Source organism: Gouania willdenowi, chromosome 24 (genome assembly GCF_900634775.1).
Source record: "Gouania willdenowi chromosome 24, fGouWil2.1, whole genome shotgun sequence".
NCBI lineage: Eukaryota > Metazoa > Chordata > Actinopteri > Blenniiformes > Gobiesocidae > Gouania > Gouania willdenowi.
The window spans coordinates 14,759,654-14,782,084 of NC_041066.1; the positions used below are offsets into that span (position 1 = coordinate 14,759,654).

Here is a 22,431-nt window from a genome sequence, read left to right on the forward strand (position 1 = left end):
TGCATTTCTGCTAACATATTATAGCACATGTGTCAAACTCAAGACCCGGGGACCAAATCCGGCCCTTTAGAGCATCCAATTCGGTCCGCAGGAGAAAGTAAAAAAAAAAAAAAAAAAAGACAGAAAAAACATGATTTATTGTGTAAATTAGCAAATAATTCAGTTGTATATCTTAGCCCTTCTAAAGACACTAATTCAATGAAGCTCCACAATATTTGGAGGATCGTAATTTTCCTATGCTTTTATGACAGGATGCAGTCATTTTAAATCTCAAATTGTCCAAAGGACTCAATTTTCCTGAAATTATTTCCCAAAATGAAATTTAAAAAAAATGTCACAAAATCAGTTCAAATTTGGAGAAATTATTGTTGAAATTGTAAAATCGGCGGCCCATTTAAAGCTGCTATCCGGAGTTTATGAGAAACGTCTCGATGTCCCGCCCTAAGCAGCCTCACTTCCTCCTGCTGCTTCTGCCAATTTACCAGAAGCCACGCCTCTACTTTTCTGCACGCGCATCGCGGAACATAACAAGGTCGCGTTGGGTCACATTGATATTGGTCTATGGGTCAGGTAAGAGCCAAAATCATATTTATCTATTTATTGTTGTGACGTGCGGCCTTGTTTACGTGCACAGTTCTGCATTCACTTTGATTGACACTCTCAAAAACAGGAAGTCGAAGCCTATTGGCTGGTTTATTTCCATTTGTATAAGGGGTCTATAGGACAAAGGCGGGACTTATATACATTAATGTATATGAATGACCACTGGCAGTAGACCAAAGTAAAAGACTAGTTAGGTATTTTTTCGTATTTCAAAAGAATCATACATGAACATAGTATTCTCAGACACTCCGGATATCAGATTTAAGCTCAAACTATTTTATATTTAGTCCTTGAACTAAAATGAGTTTGACACCCCAGCATTAGAACTTAGTTTGCCCAGTCTTTCTGAGTGGAATGTGCATGTTCACCCTGTTAATAAACTGGTATTTTCAAAATGCCCTGCTTCTCTTCCAAAGTCCAAAATCCCTATTATTTGGAGTTTGTAAATACAATGTAAAAGTGTGTTTGTATGATAATATTTCTGTACATTGCCCTCTGTTGTGGACTAGCCGTAGCACTCGTATTGGTACACCTACCCCAATGTTCTCTGTGCAGCACAATGAATGGAAATGTAGATACAGTATAGCCTACAGTGTTGTAGAACAGACATGGGATCATTTTGGGCGACGCCCAAAGCGATGGCACAAAATATTTCCAAAAACGCGCAGAAGGACAGAAATGTACATAAAGTGACAACAAAAATGCACAAGAAAGACTCTGAAAACACACGAAACAACAGCAAAAATGACACAAAATGGCAATAAAAAAATACGCTGAATTACTCAAAAGATATACAAAATTTTCTAAAAAAATGACCCCAAAAACAACAGCAAACATTAACAAAATGACTTTTAAAAATTATTCCAAATGGAAACAAAATATACTAAATGACTTAAAGGACGCACACACAATGAGAGTAGAAAATAACTATGAAAAAACACACACAAAACAAATAGGAGAATATACAAAAATAAAAGGAAAAATGACCACAAACACGCACAATTACCCATTATTTCTTCTTTCCTGCGTTAATGCTCACATTGGTCAGTATTCTCATATTGTACAATTGTGGTATAAGTTGCTCATGATCCCTTCTTCTGTAGAATAAAACACTAGTGTCAGCTAGGTTTGCAGAAATCAAATGAATAATCACACATATTACTGATTAATCGTCATTTTTATTTTTTTTATTCAATATTAAGCTCAAAGTGAGCAACACGTCATTGCTCTGTGCTGACAATATGGGTTCAAAACTCACACAGGATCGAACGGAGGGTGAACATTGGACCACAAAAGGCTTCTGGATTATGCTTCAAAAGTCAAAAATGTGAATTGTCTTATTGTATAAACCGTATTAACAACATTAGAGTGCCTGTTTGCAGTAAATAGTTCATCCTTTGTGAAACGAAGGCGTTTAACCGAGCAACAGGGCGGGGCCTCACGCAGACCAGGAAGTGGGAAGCCAGCACGAGTCAGCTCCGCTTCCCCGTGCATGTGCCCCACGTGGGAATGTCAACCATTTCACACAATGAATCTTCGACGTTTTGTGCGCGATTCAATAAATATCACCAGTCTTTCTACTTTAACAATTAAATAATGACACTAAATGGCTATTGTTTATTATTTATATCAATAAAGAATATACCAGGCGTCTAATTACAGGCATTTTCTTAGGTTTCCACTTGAATTAAGGCATGAGTTAATCTCATAGTAGTTGTGCATGTAAATAAACAGGACACAGTGAACGCGTTGTCTTAAAAAATATATCAAGTTTATCCACAAAAATGGGGTTTTATAACCTAAAATTAGATTAAAATAAGCACTATTAAATGATAGAAAATAATTATAGCTTTTCATAAAACCCTGCACATGTTTGATCAAGTATTAAACATGTGCATTAAAAACCACTTCAAGGGTTTTAAAATGATAATAATTAAAATGTCAAAGCAACCGAAACGTTTACATCTTTAGAAATCATGCAGATTTTATTAATTTGTCATATATATTTACAATGTGTTCTGTTTGTTCAAAAACACAATATACACATATTACAATGCAACACTGAAGCCTGCTTGTTGATTAAAAAATTATGTCTGTAATAAAATGAGAGTGAGCTTTAAAAACTACAAAAAGCCTTTAAATATACATATATACTGTATATATGTATATATATATACAATTATGTTTGCTACTTCTTTATTAGGTTCCTAAAAGTAAACAGGTTACTTCCTACGCCATAAACATACGGACTAAAAGATGTGTAGGAAATTGAAATGAAGAACTCAACTTCGGCCCAAATAGGGACATCGATTGGACTAAAGTTCAGTTGCAAGATTGAGTAAAGAGTCCAGTCTACTTGAAACAGTCCCATAGCTGCGAGTACAGCAGCAGTGCTTCGCTGGATCCTTGGATCTATAAAAGTCTTGCTGAAACTACTTGACCCACTCACGCTAGCAACTGGTGTTACCATCTTCCTCTGCCCCAGTAGCACATTCAGGATGAGGCATCCCGTGAACGTGACAATGACTAAAGGTAACAGGTGGCACACGGTGATAAAGATTACCTTGTATGAACGGTTTAGGAATGGACAGTCATTGTTACTGCACTGAAAAAAGTCTGGTGAACAGCTGCTATCGTTTCTTGTCATGTTCCTCGAAGAGTCTTGAGGGTCGATGAAGAAAATGGGGAGACTGACAAGCACAGAGAGGATTACACAAATCCCACTCAGCATCCAGGCTGATCTAATGCTGTCCATGGAAATGGTCAGGCTCACCCTCTTGGTGGCATTCCTCAACTTCTGGTATCGGAAGATGCTGATGAGGACAGTGAAGAGGATGCTGGTATTTTCACCAAAGACTGTCAAAAACTTCAGGAAGTGACATGACCAACGGTCAATAGTGTAGGAAGCCTGATGGATGAGCAAATCATAAACGTTGATGGTGATAATTTCCTCTAAATTGGACACAGCTAACCCCATGAGAAACATCTCATATGTTTTAATATGGGATAATCTAGTTCCAAAGATGAAAAGTAGAAGCATTACATTACCCACTAATCCAATGCAAGAAACAAAGATTCTCAAGGCCAGTAGGTGAACTGAATAATCAATCATTGTTAAAAGTTAGCCAGAGTACGCACAAAAATGTGTTACTGGTTTGTTGCTTTTGAAGAACCGGATGAAGAGATAAAGTCCCAGTAAGGCGCAAAGATTTCCAATGTGTCGCCTTTCTCTTCTTTTGCTGCTTCATTGACCAAACCCACTTGTTATCAAGTTCACGGAGAATGTGATTCATGATTGATGGCTGGCTGTGCTCATTATAGAGAAAGGAAAACAACTGGGTGCTGGAAACAGTGAAGGCTGGGAGTAATTATGATCCTACCTCTGAGCTTTTCAAAGACTCACCTTGAGACCAGCAAAGTGTCTGAATTGTGGCAGTGACATGTTTTCCACTGGTCAGCAACATCGAGTAAAAGTTAAGGGTTCATTTTGATTCTCTGACCAACTAATTTAATATTTTACCAGCTATATAGATGAATTCAAAAACATATAAATACATCTTGAAAGGCTTTGTGTGGAAATTAGGACGCAAGAACTGGAATTGCAATCAGTTATCAGTACATGAAACCCTAATCCACACTTTAAATCAGAGATTGATAGATAGATTAGTCTAATTTTGACGTTCCCGCAACATAAATTGCAACAAGCTGACAGGTGGTTTAAAGCATTTAAAGCGTCAACTATAGAACACTCCGAGAACATAAACATCCACCAGCACCAAATATCCTCTTTGTCTGATATTCACAGTTATTCTAGATCAGGGATGCCATGGTGCAATTCACACTTTGAGGGCACAAAGTCACCAGCAGGAGGTGCTGTACAACCCGCTACAAGAGCAGAACATTGGGAACCATTGATCCCCCCCCCACTTTTGGGCTATTTAAAAAAAAAAAAAAAATTCACTACAAACTAAATAAAATACTATATTTTCTTGTAGATTATTGAAACAGGATTAATTTTATGCTGTAGAGCAGGGGTGTCGGACTCATGTTAGTTCAGGGGCCAAATATGGACCAGTTTGATCTCAAGTAGGTCACAATTAGGTGCAGAAAAAGTACAGTTTTGACATCATTGTGCACTAGTTTGTAATATCAATCCCTGCAGTCTTCACTTAAAAAACATGATTGCGTTTGTAACCAATTTTTGTGTAATTTTGAGGAATTTTGTGGTACTGTTTGTGAGAAATTGCCAGATTTGTGGAAAAATTGAGAGTTCTTGCCACAATTTGCAGGTAAAAATGACTGCATTCATGTGATATAAACAAAGTATTAAACATCGTAGTGCTAAAATATTGTAGAGTTTGATTAAATTGGTGTATTTGAGATGTCTACAAATGGATTCATTCTCTGTCACTTTTACTTTCTCCTGCGTGCCAAATTGGATGCTTAAAAGGGCCGGATTTGGTGTAGAGTCCAATTTACCACACTTCTGATAATATGAGACCAAAATTAGATACATTTTTACAAAGTAGAACATATTTACTGGTACTTACTATTGAAGTAATCACATAAAAGTTGTGTGGTATTAAAAAAATAATAAATATAAAATAATTCCACTTTCAATTCCACTTATTGTAGAATTTGTAGATTAAGCCTTAGGGAACCAATGTTTTAGATACAGTTAGGGGTGTAGGAGAAGCATTTATGGAGAGGGTACTGATGATAAGAGAGGGTACACATGATTTGACAAAAATGCAAAGGGGGTACACGGGACAAAAAAGATTAGGAACCACTGGATCCAGTATCAGAATATCATTCTGGAGCACTTCCATTATTTAATCACTTGTTTCTTATCCTATTTCAGATATTTTTTTTTTTTTTAAAAATCACCAAAATCCATCCATTTAAATAGTTTTTGAGTTAGACTGTTCAAAGACAAACAAATCCATAAACGGTGGATGTAATAATGATCAGTATCATTAATCCAGATAACTGCGAGAGAATATTTACTGGAGGAGGTTTGCCCTCAAGTTTAGCCTTTATTTATACACATGTACAATTAAAGCAGTACACATACACTACCTGTTTAATGTTTGGATTCTTTTTCTCATTTAATTTAAAGGGGAAGTTGTCCAGGCTTTTGTATCTTAAGTTTTCTTGGAGTTTTCCCCGAATCTATGTTATATTTATACTTCCTCTTTCAGTGTAAAATCTACTCTAAACACTTTAAAATGGCAGAAAACACTACCACAGTGAGTGACAATATATCTCATTTGCACGAGTGTTTTGGACGTTGCTTCGGCGTCGGAAAAGTTCCTGTTCTGGCTTGTCTATTCTCCTTAACCATGCAGTAAACAAGCTTTCACTAGAACCAAGCCCAGCATCCTGATTCAGCTTAATTGTGAATCCCACAGTGTTGGAAAAAGGTTGAGCCTTGTGCGCTGGTAGCAAAGGAATATAAAGGAGTTACGTAATCACCTTTCTAATCTAAAATGCAATTTATACCAAAAATGGTGCCTCTATTGTTGCTAACTGATTATTGCAAATCAGTTTGAAATGATGCTGGTCTTTTCTTCTATTAATGTCATTGCTTCTATCCTATTTTTCATGTTGACATTCATCGTTTTGAGAAACTGTCCATCGTCCACCTATAATTTTGGAAATTTTCACAACGTTCATGCTTTTATAACCTGCCGACTTGTAATCACCATTTTTTTTCCCCCAAAAATGCATAGATTTGAGCAAGAAATGGCAAAGCACGCGTATTTAAATTCCTACAATTTTCTGTCGAGAAGAAATGGAATAGCCTTGATTTTACTTACTGTACATAAGGAAATCCATGTGAACTAATAAAGCAGAACAGGAAGAACCATCTATAATTCCATTATCTCTTCACTGTCCAGATGACTCATGAAAAATCTGCCTGAGTCATCTGATAGCAGGGATTATTTAATATGCTAATGAGCCATAAAGTAAGTTAATTAAGGATAAGATAATGTACATATAGACCGATATTGATGTAGACTTCAAACTAATCTCTTTAACACTGTATTGTACTATTTTTTTTGTTTGCTTGTTTTTTGTCTGTAATTTCAGCTTTTATTTATCTGTCTATATTATGTGTATTCACAAGCACAGTTAGGAAAATCAACAGAATCATAGATTTAAGAATTAAAATTCTTAATTTGCCAATTCTTTTGATCTAATTACAAACAATAAACTGTATTGAGTAACAACCAGTTCATGAAAATGAAAGATGTATTTGATAGTTGCAGTGAACTCTTTGCTATTAAAAAAAAAATTAGGTTCATCAGTGAAGTAAATTAAATGTGTAATGTATGTGTGTTTTTGGATGATCCAAACGCTGAAATATTCAATAATGGATACACAAAAAAAAAGCAGTTTGACTCTTTGGTGTCATAAACAAAAAAGCTCTGTCATTTGTTGTGTTTAATTTTAATCACAGGGGGAAAAAATCCAAAAATAAACATATTAGTTAAGATTCTGAAAGGGTTTTTCACAAAAGACAAACATGATGAAATAATTTTTTAATGAACCCACTTCCTCGTCCTCCAGTGTTTTAGATTTGGGAACCTTGTTACCGCTGACCGAGCCGTGACCCATCACGGAAAATGTTCTTCTCCTCAAGTGTATCTAATAAAAAGATGGTGCAGTTTGAACCTGAGATAACAGAGAATATCACATTACGGCTGCATATAAAAGAAGCCTTTAGAAGGAAATATTCCTTTTTATACTTTATCAGCTGAATATTCTTCATAGACAAAGAAATTATCTCAGAAATCCAAAGTAACAACAGCACTATAGCTTAATTCAGAAACGTTAGTATTTTCAAAATAAAACTCAAGGCAGCCTCTTTAAAAAGCACAATATTTAATTAAAAAAATTTTTTTTAAATAAATAAAAAAACAAGGATTTACTGTCATTACTTAATAATAATTTATAGAAAAACTGTTTTGTAATCAAACAGAAACAACATACACATTTACAAACATTAGTGATTATTAGGCATGTTAATGCAACATTACAACATATTTGCCCAGATCTTGTCAAATGTTATTGTCAAAAATAAAAAATTCTTAATCACTGATAAGTGTAGATTCTGGTATTGGTGAAACAGATGTGTTGTAAAGAATACTGTTAAAGATGTGAACTCATATTGAAATAAATCTACATTATGAAGCAACCTTTCATTGCACTGAATATAAAATATTTTACAAACATTACAAAGCAGCGAGATGACTTAAAATTACTTTAAAAGCTAGTCGCTAAAAAAATGTAAAATCACTATGGGAAGTCATAATTATGAGAAAGAAAGTCCTAATTATGAGACAGTAAATTCATAATTATGAGATAGTAAATTCATAATTATGAAAAAAAAAATTTTTAATGTAAAGGTGCCAATAAACACAGTTTGCAATAAATATGTATTTATGTACTGTATTTCCACTATTTTCTACACTATGCACCATGTGTTGAATTCTAAGAACTGAATAAACAGCCAACATTTTTTTGAATGAACTGTTATTCAAGGTGTAATTAAGAATGGTGAGTCGGTGTTGGTATAGACGCTGCTACAAATGCTCAGTTTATATCTCATAGTTATGACTTTCTATCTCATAAATATGACTTGCAGTGGTGAATTTTATTGAAAGTGTCTAATCGTAGTGTCGTACGGACAACAACCCGGTGCTGTTGGTACGGTTACCGAAGTACACTTATGTAGCGTCTTAGGGTTAGGTTTAGGTTTAGGTTATAAGCCTATATCGCAACAATTTTTAGGTTGGTTAGGTTTAGATTTAGATTTAGGTTTAGGGTTAGGTTTAGGTTTAGTTTATAAGCCTATATCGCAACAATTTTTAGGTTGGTTAGGTTTAGATTTAGATTTAGGGTTAGGTTTAGGTTTAGGTTTAGGTTTAGGTTTAGATTTAGATTTAGGTTTAGGTTTAGGTTTAGGGTTAGGTTTAGATTTAGATTTAGATTTAGGTTTAGGGTTAGATTTAGATTTAGATTTAGGTTTTGGTTCAGGGTTAGGTTTAGGTTTAGATTTAGATTTAGGTTTAGGGTTCGGTTTAGGGTTTGGTTTAGGTTTAGGGTTAGGGGTAGGGGTAGGCTTAGATTTAGATTTAGATTTAGGTTTAGGTTTAGATTTAGATTTAGATTTAGGTTTAGGATTATGTTTAGATTTAGATTTAGATTTAGGTTTCGGTTTCGGGTTAGGGTTAGGGTTAGGTTTAGGTTTAGGTTTAGATTTAGAATTAGGTTTAGGGTTAGGTTTAGGGTTAGATTTAGATTTAGGTTTAGGTTTAGATTTAGATTTAGGTTTAGGTTTAGGTTTAGGTTTAGGTTTAGGTTAAACCTAACCTTAAATCTTAGGTTTAAGGTTAGGCTTAGGGTTAGGTTTAAGTTAATGTTTAGGGTTAGGGTTATAGCTAATAACCCTAAAACGCAATTTTTTTTTAGGGTTAGGGTTAGGGATCGCCACTGTCCATTTTATTTATTTTTTTAGTGGCGGAAACGGGTTTCCATAGCAATCCAAAGGAATGGGGGGGGGGGGGGGGGGGGTCAATTACCACAGCGCACCTCTAATGTTTGTAATTATTCTAATTTAATTTATGTGAGTAATAATTATGTCAACCCTTTGTCAAAGTGTGTGTGTGTGTGTGTGTGTGTGTGTCCAGCCAATGGCGAAGAGCATCAGTCCCACTAAGTTTCAGGGGGTGGATCCAGTGCTCTCAGCTAGGCGTGGATACCACTTTAAAAGGCTCACCATGTTGCCATCACTTGCTACAGCTTTGAAGTAGGATGAAGGATGTTGTTGGTGTTCTTGAGCGGAACATTTCGCTGTTGATCTTTAGAACCAGAACATCGTAGCGTGACTCCTATTATACCAGTGGATCGGGCCAATGGGGCCAGTCTGTCAGAGCTGCGGTCTGTTTGTATTGAGCTTCTAGGTGTTGTTGTTGTTGTTGTTGTTGAGTATTACACCGACACCGACACCGACTGGTGCGCAAAGTGAAAGGTGCGCGAGAGACGGAGCGAGCCCGATCTTTGATCACCGACACTCGGATAAACAGCCCCGTCGCCAGTGCCTGTTGGAGGGATCGAGGGTTGCCTCTACTCGTTGCTCCGAGTTGATCGCCGAAACATCTGCGACATCCTGCCCGTTTCCCCCACTTGAACGAGTCGGGCTGATTTCACACACGATCCACGCCTGGACACGTGACTGTAAGTAGCGCACGCACTGTTCCTCCTGCATCCTCTACCTGGTGGTGGACTGTGTTCCCAGGTCACATGTGGTCAGCGTTCCCTCTGCAGGACGTTACATGAGCAGAGAATGGCCCCTAGGGATAGAGGAGGTTCTCAGGAGGGAGTGGTACTGGGACAGGCTTAGCAATGCACGATATGTCTGTGCAAGGGGTGGGACAATATACAAAGTTCACGTGACAAGAGGATATACGATACTGCGCTCACGATTACGATAGAGGACGATATTTTGAGAAATAGAAAAAGAATGGATAAAAAAAAAATGCATTAACCCTAACCCCATTATTTTTTATTTGGCTTTAACTCTGTGCATACTCACATATACTCTGGTTATGACCTTTTCAACACATGTAAATATAATATAAATAATACATAATACATAAATAAGATGCATTTGTCCTCATTAAAGTGCTAAAACTGTCACTCTGCAAATAGAATGTAAAAACAGTCTAAAATGAAAACCAAATCATGTCAATAAAAAATATTCCTCTCCGTGCATGAAATTTGCACAAGATGTGTTTTAAAACATCAAAGTGGAACATTAATATTTTAGTAATTGATTAATCATGGAAGAAAAAAAAAAAATCACACGTTTTGCAGTCTTTATGCTTCTTGTTTTTATTTTACACAAAAAAAAGCATTAAAAAAAAAAATCAATTAAATACACTCACATGACCTTTACAATAGGCATTATAAGGCCTAATAAGCAACATTGATTTATGTAAAGCTTCTTTGACTTTTTTTGAAAAACGCTAAATAAAACTGACTTATTATTATCATTATTAATAATAATAAACACAGCTACAATGCATTTGTATCTAAATTAAGGTAAAACAAAACCGTTTCCCCAAAGTTCAACAATAAACAACATTTTATATTTTCGAATTTAAAGTAAGACAAATCAAAATAAATTCTAAATGCAAATACAACGTCCTTAAATATAAAGCAAAAATAACAGCGCATTACTGTATGTTATAAGTGTGGTTATTATCATTTTATTTCTGTTTTTCTCTTTACATTTTTTATTGATATTTATACAAAACTTTTGAAATGTTTAAAATTACAAGAAGATACAAATGTTTTCATGTCATTACACATGGTAGTCTTATATGGAATTTAAAACGTGTGGTTTTAGACCCATATTTACAGGTATATCTGCCTTATGTAAGAAGAACAGATAAAAGCTGACCTGTGGTTACTCTTTGATAAGTCCGCTGTGTTAAATTGATCCTCCAGTTGTGTTGCTGCTGGATGAAGTGTTGCTAAGAAATGATAAAACTGCTTTTTTGTTCAGTGTGTCATGATCCAACACTTTTTTTTTTGCTGTTTTTTTTAAAAAAAAGTAATTAAAAAAACACATTTTGCTGCTTTTTCTGCCAGACGGTGCAGGCACGGGGCAGCGGTGTTTCATTAAAAGCGTTAAGCGCAAAAACCAGACCCAGTGTTCTAAAAAAAAAAAACCCGATTCATCGACTCACGCAATTTAGTCGGTTTATTCGACGAATCTCTTCAGGCCTAGTTGCGATCTTTAGACTTTGACTCCAAATGCGTACGGTAAGGAATTACATTCACTTGCGTTTTGTGTGCTTGTACTCTTTAAGAAAAAATCAGAACTTTTCATTTGACTCGAGCATGTTTGTTCTTTGCTATATCTTCATTTGCATCTATTACCAAGAAAAAAAACAAAACAAAATAAAATGTTCATCTGAAAGTGAAACTCCACTGGATTGAGACGCTTCAGGTGTCCGCAGTAGCGTCGCTCTGTGGTGATGTCTGTCACCGTGCACCACTGAAAACACTAGGGAACCATGGCAGCAGCTCACACTGCAAACCAGGTACAGACACACAGAGGTTCTATTTTGTTTAAGTGTGTGTGTGATTGTGTAGTGGCTGATCATTTGCTGAAAAAAATGTATTTTCCCTTAAAGTCACCACCTGTTTGTGCAAATAGGAATACAACTTAATATAGAGTCTTCAAAATGATCAACCATGTAAACATTAACGTTTCCTCAAAGGGCTATTACTGTAGTTTGCCAGAACAGTTAAATTAATCAGAATGTGATACTGACTGTGGTAGAGACAGACATACCTTCCAATAGGTAAAAAGTTATGATTCCATGTTCAGGCATCGCTGATAGATGCCATTCTTTTGATTTGTTTAAAGTTGATTAAAAGTTGACATTGGACTAACAGTTAAATATTTGTTTCCTGTTTAGGGGTGTCCCGATCCGATATCGGATATCGGTCCGACATTAGCCTGAAAACAAATATTGGATTCAAATTTTCGTTTTTTAAAAAAAAATATTTTATTTATTTGTAGAATACTGTAGATATTATGTTGAAGGTTAAAATGTATGTAACCAATTGGTTAATAATAAATGGGTCAGTTTTTCACATACCTACTGTTGCTGACTATTGTTCTCTGTTTGAGTAACATCACCTGATCAAGCCTTTTCTAACATTCCACACTATAAAATAAGTAATTTTTTTTTTTTATATTAAATTAAAAAAAAAGAAAAGTAATTAAAGTATGTACGATTCATGCTGATACGCAAGGCTGCAATATCGGTATCATATCGGGACATCCCTAATCTTGTTGTCCTTTTAAGTCGACAAAGAAAAGAACTCCACCCCCTTTAAAAAACCAACAAACTCTGAACACATTTCAACAAAACACCAAGTCGTGGTACTTTTACTTGAGTAGAATATTTCAGAACTCTTTCCAACACTGTAGGTCTCCTGTAGCTTAAAACAGTGATTCTCAACTTGTGGGTCGGGACCCAAAAGTGGGTCCCGGACCTGTACTGGGTGGGTCAAAAATGAATAAATAAATACTCAATGTCTCTCATTTTGGACTTGTCTTTTATTTAGACATGTTGTGAAATGCATGTTGCAAAGGAAAATATATAGATTTAGTATATATGTCCATAACAGTGTGTTTTCAACAGCTATTTTTGAAAACCTAAATTTGGTCCTTTGAATTTAAAAAAAAAATAAAAAATTTGGTCGCAATTTAAGGACCGTGGCAAAACTTGGGTCACAGGATGAGACCAGTTGAGAACCGCTGGTTTAAAAGACACGCCTTGGGACAGATGTCCTCATACTATTGATTTTATATATATATATATATATATATATATATATATATATATTTTTTGTCCCATGATATATTGTTCGCCTTCGCCCTGCTTTCACCATTATCACCAATAGTGCAATAATTCCAGGGGATCTAGTCGTGCTCTGTGATCTTTTACTCCATTTACTCCTCATGGTTGGCTTGTGTACAGTAAACTACAAAGGCACAAGGCACATCTTTGATCCTTTCTGAGACTTTGAGGAGAAAATGGTCATAATCAGGTTATCTCAAAGAAATGCCAGGGACTGGATCTGATCCTGTTTCTCTATTTTCAGTCACCGTTTGGAATAAATCTATAATCAAACGTAGAGATTTCCCACCTCATGAAAAAAATGAGGGAATAAAGTTTAATCGTGAAGCTAAAACAAAAGAAGCCTCGTGGTTTGTCTCCCAGAAAGCTTCTATTAAATCAATCTGTAGTAATAATCCACATCACTAATTTTAAAATGAGGACAATGATGTCACCAAATGGTAGTTGATGTCTTATTTTCAGGAGAAGAGAAGCAGAGGTGGTGTGAACCATCAGATATATTTACATAAGGTAGTATTTTGAAATGATAGCCTGCGTAACACATGCTGATAAGCATCAAACAAGTAGCCCTCCCTACGGTCCACCAGGAAAGCTCAGGAAAAAATGTGACAGAAATTTGTACAGGAATGCAGATGATAAAGGCAAAACTCCCACTGTAGTGTATACTGAGACGTGCATATGGAGCGCTGAAATTTTAAAAAAATACTCTCAAAAGAATATTGTTACGACACAGTTTTGTCTCTGATTATTTTGCAAAAAAGGTTTCTCAAAATGCGTCATTTTGTATTGTCTTTGATTTGCCAATATCCAATATATTTAGAGTTTGCTTTCTTTTCGAGGAGAGGTAAATACTGATTTGCTTTTTTTAAACTGTAATTTGTTTAATTTGCGTGGCTCCTTTTTAAAATTTGTTCACATTTGTGTTGATTTGAAATTCGGCTTAAGGCTTTAATATTACTTAAGTGAAAAACATAAAGAGATACAGTAGTTAAGACATTGGCTAAGAGTTATTTGGGTTGTGTAAGTACGCCTTACATATGATTAGATATGAAGTAATGTAGTTTATTCACATTTTAATTTAATTATTTAAATTTAGCAGTTTTAGTTGTTAAATGTCAGAGTAAATGTTATGCTTTTGCAAATTGTTTTAGCTATTGGCTGAGATTGGATCAGTGATGTCACTGTTGGCCCCGCCCCTCCTATAAGAGATGGGAGGAGGGACCGGTTTCCTCATCTCAAAGTGGGCATTGACGAGCTGTGTTTCCATTACAGATTTCCATAAAATAAAAGAGATATTTCTAAATGTCAATAAAATATAGTTGCGCTTTGAACGCGTTTCCAATGATGGTTGTTTTGGCCAGGAGCCTCATGACTCCTGTGAAATCTCATCCCGCGAGACTTTGCTGCAGGAAGATGGACGCTCCAAACCTCCTTATAACGCTCCGTATTCCTTTGTTTCAACTGTAATGTTGCAGTAATAAATTTAAAGTATAATGCTTAGACATTTCTCGGCCTGCTCTTCTGGTTACACGTACCCGCCATGTTTTCTCGGAAAGAGGTGGTCATGTGACCAGGTACGTCACATTCTGTGGCGTGTATTTGCGGGAATTTGTGTTTCCATGGCACTTTTTGCGACACATTTTAATATTGAAACGTCTGAAATTCCTCCTCATAAAAGCTTAAAACCTTTTCAGTGAAATTTGAGTGCTTTTTTTTTGAAATTCAGGTGTTTCCATCACCAGTTTTTATTGCGCTATTTAGATTTTGCGCATTTCCAAGGATAATGTAAACCCAGCTACTGACAGCTCCATGCAGAACTGCTTTGCACGGTGGGGCGGGGCTGATGTGACTGGGCGTGGCTTAATTACTCTATATCACTCAATAATCAAGGCATTTTTTTTAATTTCCCCCTAGTGGCAGATCAGCAAAAACCTGGGGGTGTACTTAAACTTTAACTACTTGTATGAGTTCCACTCTTATGGTACGTTCACACCAAACGCATTTTTGGGCGTCAAAATCGTGGATGCTTGTTCTCATTGAATACAGACGCTTGTCACCAGCGTCGAAGATGCAGTTTGACGACCTGCTGACCCGCATCAGCGCTCGCATCTCCTTCCAGTACACCAACTTCAGACGCTCTATTCTATTCCAGCAGAAGAGAGCCTGTCCATCTGTCTCCGCTTAGTGGTTTTAAAAAAAAACCCAAAAAACTCATTATTCTGAATACGTCATGGTTGGCGAACGCTCCTGATTGGTCAATGCGCCATTAAAGTTAAGCAATCCCAACTCCAGCGTCAACCGCATTGGAGACGTCGGATGCACGGTAAAAGCGTCCGCCGCGCAAAAGCTTCTAAACCTGCCACACTGGAGGTGTGGGAAGCGCAGCGGGACCTCTGACACTCCCTAGAAGCGTGTCCACTATATATTGTGAATGTAAACCTGCTGCTTTTGACGCATTGTGTGAACGCGCTATTAGGCAGTAGCTAGTCCAGCATGTGTTACTTACTTTTGCATTTCCTACCATTTTTAATAGGGCTATGATGTAGAACCATCGTAATCATCGTAACAATTTGTTGTGGTTGAACGTTAATCTACTGGAGATTCTCCTGCCAACTGATCCTCAATCATGTGACTGTCCTCCACACATTTTTATCTTTTTTTCTTTGATTCAGAAGACTGCCCAGGACCTCACCGAACCACCAAAAATGTCATAAAAACCTAATATAGCCGTCTTTTAATGACACACACCTAGCCTTGTCATTTAGTAGCCGTGCATGACTAACAGCTGCAGCTATAAAGGAAATTCATTGTGATTTAACAATGGATTTCTGCCAACACACAAACGTAATGTTCACAGTTTCAATGAGAATTGTTTCCACCAAATGACATTGGTTTGATGTGTGTGCATGAGGTCTGAGAGACATGCTGCAATTACAAACATTAACACAGTTTATAGTCCAAGGTAAAATAACGAATTAAAACAAGCAAGCTGAAAAATCTAATGCTTTCATGATCATCTGTCACAATATTATTGCTTTGATTTGATTATCTTTTTTTGAAGATCTAAAGCCCCTAAACTTAACCCAACAAGTTAAAATGTCAAAATATTCATTCACGCACTGATATGTATGACTATAATATACTTTTTTTTCCCAATAAGAAATTTAATATAAAGATTATAATAAACACAACTTGTGATTTCATTCACTTAAGTGTTCCTGTGAGATGATCTAAGTACGGTAGCTCTTATGATCTAAAATACACAACACTAAAAAAAAACTTCAAGGTAATCAACAAAGAACTTGAAATTCCTGATTTAATCAGCCTTTCTTTTTATTTTTTTTAATTTTTTTTACAAAAAAATGAGCAGAGAGAAGTTTAATGACATTAAGCAAAATAAATAAATAAATAAAAATATCTACCTCACAGGACACATAAAGAGCTCAAGGCTGAGCTTTAATAACTTGAATTGATGCTTTCATCTCATTCCTTGAATCACTCATAACGTGCACGGCGGGGGTCACATTATGCTCGGCGGCTGCTTTTTACTTTTTTTTTTTTTTTTTTACAGAAAGAGTGTAATGTATTGGATCATTGAAATAATCTAAACCGTGCACAAAACGGTTCAAAACATGTTGTAGAAATGGTTTTTGCTTTGCACATACGCTATTAATAATGACCAGGTTACATTTGAACAGGAGCACGTTGTTTCATCTGTGTGTAATATTTTGTGCACCTGTGTGTTTACACTCAGAACAGCCGCCGCTGCCGATGAGAAGCACAGATAACTGTCATGGTTGCTTAGTTTCACTGAAAAAAAAACACATGTTTAGGGCTGTCAACCCGCTAACTGTCTAGGCTAGGTTGCACTACTTTGTTTTGTTTTTGGTTACCACGTTATTACTCTGATTGTACATATATTTGCATTTGTGATTTGAGTTTTAGTGTCTAACTACGGATGACTACAATGATTTAGCAGGCTTAACATAAGTAAATATTAAACAATAAACACACTTTATAATATATATAATATAAATTAGTCTGTTTTTACGGCCTTGCCATTACTTCTTTTTAGAAGACCTGATAATGTTATACCTGCTGCAGTGTTGGGCTCAATTATAATTGTAATTGATAATTAATTACAGTTCTGGCAAAATTATAAGTTGAATGTTAAAATATTGTTGGTGCCGTAATCGTAAATAAATTGTAATTGAGTTTAGATAATTGACTTTGTAGTTGTAATTGCCATGAAAATTCTATAAAAAATTGTCAAATATAATTTAACGCAGAACATGGGAACCGTGTCACTGTTCTATGCACAGTTCTACACATACAGGTATGTAGTTGACAATTTTTAGAATATGTTCCATATCAAGCTTTCCCACATTTTTCCATTAAAAAAACAAAAAAAAAACAAAAGAAAAAAGATTAAACCTAGAAGTATACTGATGCAAAAAAGGCTCAGATGTCCACACCATAAATATTAAAACATATTTTCATTGATTAGGAAGCCTAACAACGTAACCAATAGATTAATTAAATGATACATATTGGTTTTTAGTGTATTTGACTGATTTAGGACCCAATATCATAAGAGTGAGGTTAACTTTTATTAGGTTATTTATTTAAGGCTCAGAAATTGTGATGAATTGCAATTGAACTTGAGTAATTGAGAACATAGTTGTAATGGACTTTCTGAGGATGAAAAATAATTGTAATTTAATTGTAATTGGAAAAATTGCTGGTCACTGTAATCGTAATTGAACGTGGATAATTTAAAGCGTAATTGTAACTAAAAAATGTAATTGACCCCAATCCTGACCTGCTGTGACTTTGAGGTTTTCAGTGGCATTATTGGGGTCACTTCATTAGCAATAGTAGTGAATAAGTATGTAACAGTCATAGTCGTTTCATGTTAACAGCAAATATTAAATAAAAAATGTGGCATACATCGTATTTTTATGCACATAGCAGACTGCAACGATTTGTAGATGAGTGATGACATCCCAGCACACCTTACAGCAGTTTAATTTAATACTAGTGATTATAACTTAATGTTGCATTAGTTTCAGTGTCTGTTTTTACTAGATGCACACAGTGATTCAATTTAATTAGCATTCATATTCAATACAGGAAGCCAATCTATCGCAAGGCCAACATTTACACACAGGGTCACCATTACCAGCTGGTCAGAGGTAAGACTTCTTTTTAATGAATTATAAACTGAGTTCACTCAAGTGTAAACGCTGAATATATCTTTGTAGATGTAAATACTTTTAATTCTGGAAACATCTTGTGCGTATTTAACTTGAAAACATGAATATAGAAGCCATTTTATGGCTGTGATAGAAACCTCTCACAGTTCATTAGCCTTTATTTAGTCAGGAGAACCACATTGAGATTAATAATTTCCTACTTATGTCCTGGCAGCAGTACATACAGTAAAACACGTTTACAGTGTCAAAATAATACTAAAACAAATAAATAGCACAGAAGACAAGTACATGAAAACAATAAAAAGTACAGTCACGGAGTCGGAGCATAAGTGACAGTGACAGTGACAGCTTCAACCCATTTCTAACACTATAGTACACATGTGTCAAACTCATGGCCCGGGGGCCAAATCTGGCTCTTTGGAGCTTCCAATTCGGCCTACAGTCAGAGAAACCATGAATCAAATTACCAACTAATTCCGGTGTAGATATCTCCAAAATAATACACAACTTCAATGAAACTCCACTATATTAGCAGGGCTCACATTTTTCCCATGCTTTTATCACATGGTAGTTATGAATATTTTATTTTAAGTTGTTAAAAGAACTGAAAAATTTTCCAAATTTTCTTCCAATTATTTTTACCAAAATTTGTACCCAAATTTCATAAAAATTGGCCACAAAATCAAATAAAATGAAAGTGGAGATCCCGTAGGGACTGAAATCTGTCACTTATTGCTTTGATATTATCAGTGCTTTACAGATCGTATAGTGTATTTATGCGTGGAAGTGCAAACTGGAGCACAATGATGATTCAATTACTCATTTTTCCGTCTAAAATCTGTGGCCCACTTAAGATGAACTGCTCCGTATTTGGTCCCTGACCTAAAAATGATGGCATATATGAGGAAAAAAATACAATACATGATTTTAAACTGTAATTACAAGCCTTAGGATAAAAAAAAATAAATCTTGTCGGCATCATAAATCTCCATCTGCCTCCAAACTAGCGCCTTCTAGTTGAAGGAGAATGTGTAGGTGAGAGTCAACCTGAGATTTGAGTTCTGATATTATTGGTCCAGGTACATGGACTACTTAAAAATGCCTAATATGTTAAAGTTTCATTTATTCAGACAACTTTTTTCAGGAATTTTACTTTGAAAAATGACTTTGATCGACTGCCAATTGTCAGTCTTCCTCAGAGGTGTCTGCTGTGCTGATAGCTTTGATGTGTTCTTTAATGTGTCCTTCTGACAGAACTGTCAAGTTGGCCACGCCCCCTGCCACCCGATGGTCTCCGGAGAAGAGAGTCTATAAATGAATTATTCTAAACTGTATACTGAGTCATCTGGAAAACCTAGAAATTGTGGATTTTTAAACGTTTGGTAAACGTGTGATTCATTATAAAATTGAGCACACAAAACAGCTGGACACATTTTTATTTACTTCTCTTACTTGTAATATAAGTACAGAGTGTTTATCGGTGAGAGGAAACCCAAAACTTGATCTAATAAATACCATTCCTTCCTAAATCTGTATTTTTTAGCTTCAACCAATCAGTTTCTGTTGATTTCCTCTGCTAAAAAAAACCCCAACAATGGAAATAACCGTTTAGGGAACAGTTTGGATTACACTTGAGAGGCCAAATGATTACATGCTATAAATGACTTATTGCTTTATTTAATTTTGTGGTGACATTCTCCAAAATAGAAACACTAAAATATCCTGAATGCACATTTTAAACGCTTTAGGACAATTACATCCTATAATATAAAGGTGTAACAACATTTTTTAATAGCTTTACCTGACAATTAGAGAAATCTTTACTGCCGTTCAGTGCTAAACTTTGGCACATAAACATATGTAACATTACATTAATTGCATCTGCTTTAACGTTATTTAAAAGCGTCCCACTTTTTCTTTGGTTGGCAGCGAGGATTGGCATTAGATCACAAGTCCCAGTATGAACACCATTCCTGTGGATATGAACACTGACGGCATGCTGGGATTACCAATGTGTGAAGTGGAGCTGCAAAGCAAATGTGTTTTTATGTTTCCGTTATTGATTTTTATTAGCGTCAGAAAAAGTCATCCACAAGTTTGTAAAATATTCCCATTGAATAATATTGTTGACAGTGGGGTGTAGACACAGTAACGAGTGCAAAATCTATCCAACACTGAAACAACAAAAGGGCGGCTTCTGAATTGAATGATGGCAGCGTTTACTCAAACAGAATGGACGATCATTTAATACATGCTGTGTTTTAAAATGCTTCCTCATTATTTCATCGGGTGGGAAAATACATGTCGCAATTCAGGTCGTTTTCCTTTAGACAAATCAGCCCAACTGATGTTCAGCAGGCCATTAGTGGACTGTCCTCTAGTGCTGGTGCAGGCCCTGATGGTACTGAAGTCAAATTTATTAGGATTGCATCTCAAATGATTTCCTTTCCTTTAACTGACCTTTTTAATTTATCTTTTTCTCCCTGTGAAGTGCCTTCTATGTGGAAATGTGCAAAGGTTATCCCCCTCCATAAAGGGGGTGACCCGAGCAACATGCATACTCTAAATATAGACCAATTTCAATCATTAACTGCATTGTGGAAGTCTATGAGAAGATTATTTTTAATCAACTTTCTGATCATCTACCCAACAATAATTTATCACAACTTCAATCTGGATTTAGAAAATATTTCTCGACAACTTCTGCTCTACTAAAATTCACTAATGATATTTTCACTGGCTTTGACAAAAACCTGTTTACTGGTGCTTTATTTATCGGCCTCACCAAAGCATTTGACATGGTTGATCACTATCTCCTACCAGACAAACTTCATGCGACTGGTCTTGACTAGGGTTGGGCATCGTTTGGAGTTTGACGATTCTGATTCCGATTCTCAGTTTTCGATTCCTGTTCTAAACAATTCTCGATTCCGATTCTTTGAGTTGTGCAGGTCACAAATTTCACAGGAGAATTTTTTCATTTGAAAAAGCCTTTACACGGACCATTTTTATTACTTCACTTAGTTGATGCAGTTTAATTTGGTTGCTGTACTGTAACTGTAACTATGTATTCAATTCCAAATGTCCCCAACTGTAACTGTAAAACTAAAACTTGTTGAAATAAAATTACAAGCAAGTTGGCAGCAGTCTAAAGAAGAGCTGCAACCCAGGTAGATGTGAAACAAAATAAAACAAACTCAAACCCTGGAGCAGTCGTGACAAATCAATCAACAGTTCTAGTTGAGAAAGATTAAGTTCATTTGGGTCGTTTTGCGCTTGCGCGACTTGCGGCGATGAGGCACTGGTGACGACATAATCCAAGATGGAGGCGGCCCGGACTCCAGCCGAGACTATTTAATAAGAGCCTTAAAAGACATGGATATAATGAAAAGAGTGGATGAACGGAAGCATAAACATACAGACTTTCACACGGACACACACAGCCTTATTAAACACACACGGACCTCGGGAAACACGGTAAACGGAACAGGCTTCACCGGACGGCTGGTATTAGGACCCGGAGGCGGAGTAAATACGTCCCCGTACTGCATGTACAGGCTGTAATATCACCAAGTTTATCATTTTACCAGTTGTTAGAGCTACTATCTTTACCAGGGAGAAACTATTCATTCCTGGTGATTGTTTTCCGGAGTTTTACTGGGCTTTTAACTGGTGATTAGCTCCTATCTCCCTTCTACTTCGTGGTCCAAACTGAAATCGTAGCCAGACACACACACACACACCGACTGCATTCGCTACAGTCACATTCTGAATGCACCTTATACAAACAGAGCAAGCCGCGGAAACAAACTACTGCGGACATTTAGGAATCGATAAAAAGAATCAAAATGCAAACATCTTCGGCACGGTTCCGGAACCAGACGTTAGGAATTGGTTCCTATTTGGAACCGGTTCTTGGTGCCCAACCCTAGTCTTGACAGATACTCTCTTCTTTGATTCAACTCCAACAATGTGTTTTCTTTAAAGATAGCTACTCAGATTTTCGGGGTATAGATAGAGGTGTGCCTCAGGGTTCCTCATTTCATCTTCTTTTGTTCACAAACTTCATCAATGATCTCCCTCTCACTTGCACAGTTTGTAATATTCAGCTTTATGCAGACGATACGGTAATTTACTGCTCAAACTCTGACATTACTGATATT

At 36.1% G+C, this 22,431-nt stretch overlaps 2 protein-coding genes across 2 annotated transcripts in view; one reads left to right on the forward strand and one right to left on the reverse strand.

Annotated features, from left to right (window-relative positions):
* Nucleotides 1-2,791: 2,791 nt before the first annotated feature.
* ora6 (olfactory receptor class A related 6) lies at nt 2,792-3,715 on the reverse strand. The gene has a single exon (XM_028439929.1). It carries the CDS (start codon nt 3,713-3,715, stop codon nt 2,792-2,794), a length of 924 nt encoding a protein of 307 aa, XP_028295730.1.
* A 5,673-nt stretch (nt 3,716-9,388) lies between these two features.
* LOC114457522 (bromo adjacent homology domain-containing 1 protein) overlaps nt 9,389-22,431 on the forward strand; it is a 32,509-nt gene continuing 19,466 nt past the window's right edge. Inside the window, exon 1 of the mRNA XM_028439447.1 lies at nt 9,389-9,846. The gene's annotated coding sequence lies outside the window, so the exon portion shown is untranslated. The remainder of the gene's footprint in view (nt 9,847-22,431) is intronic.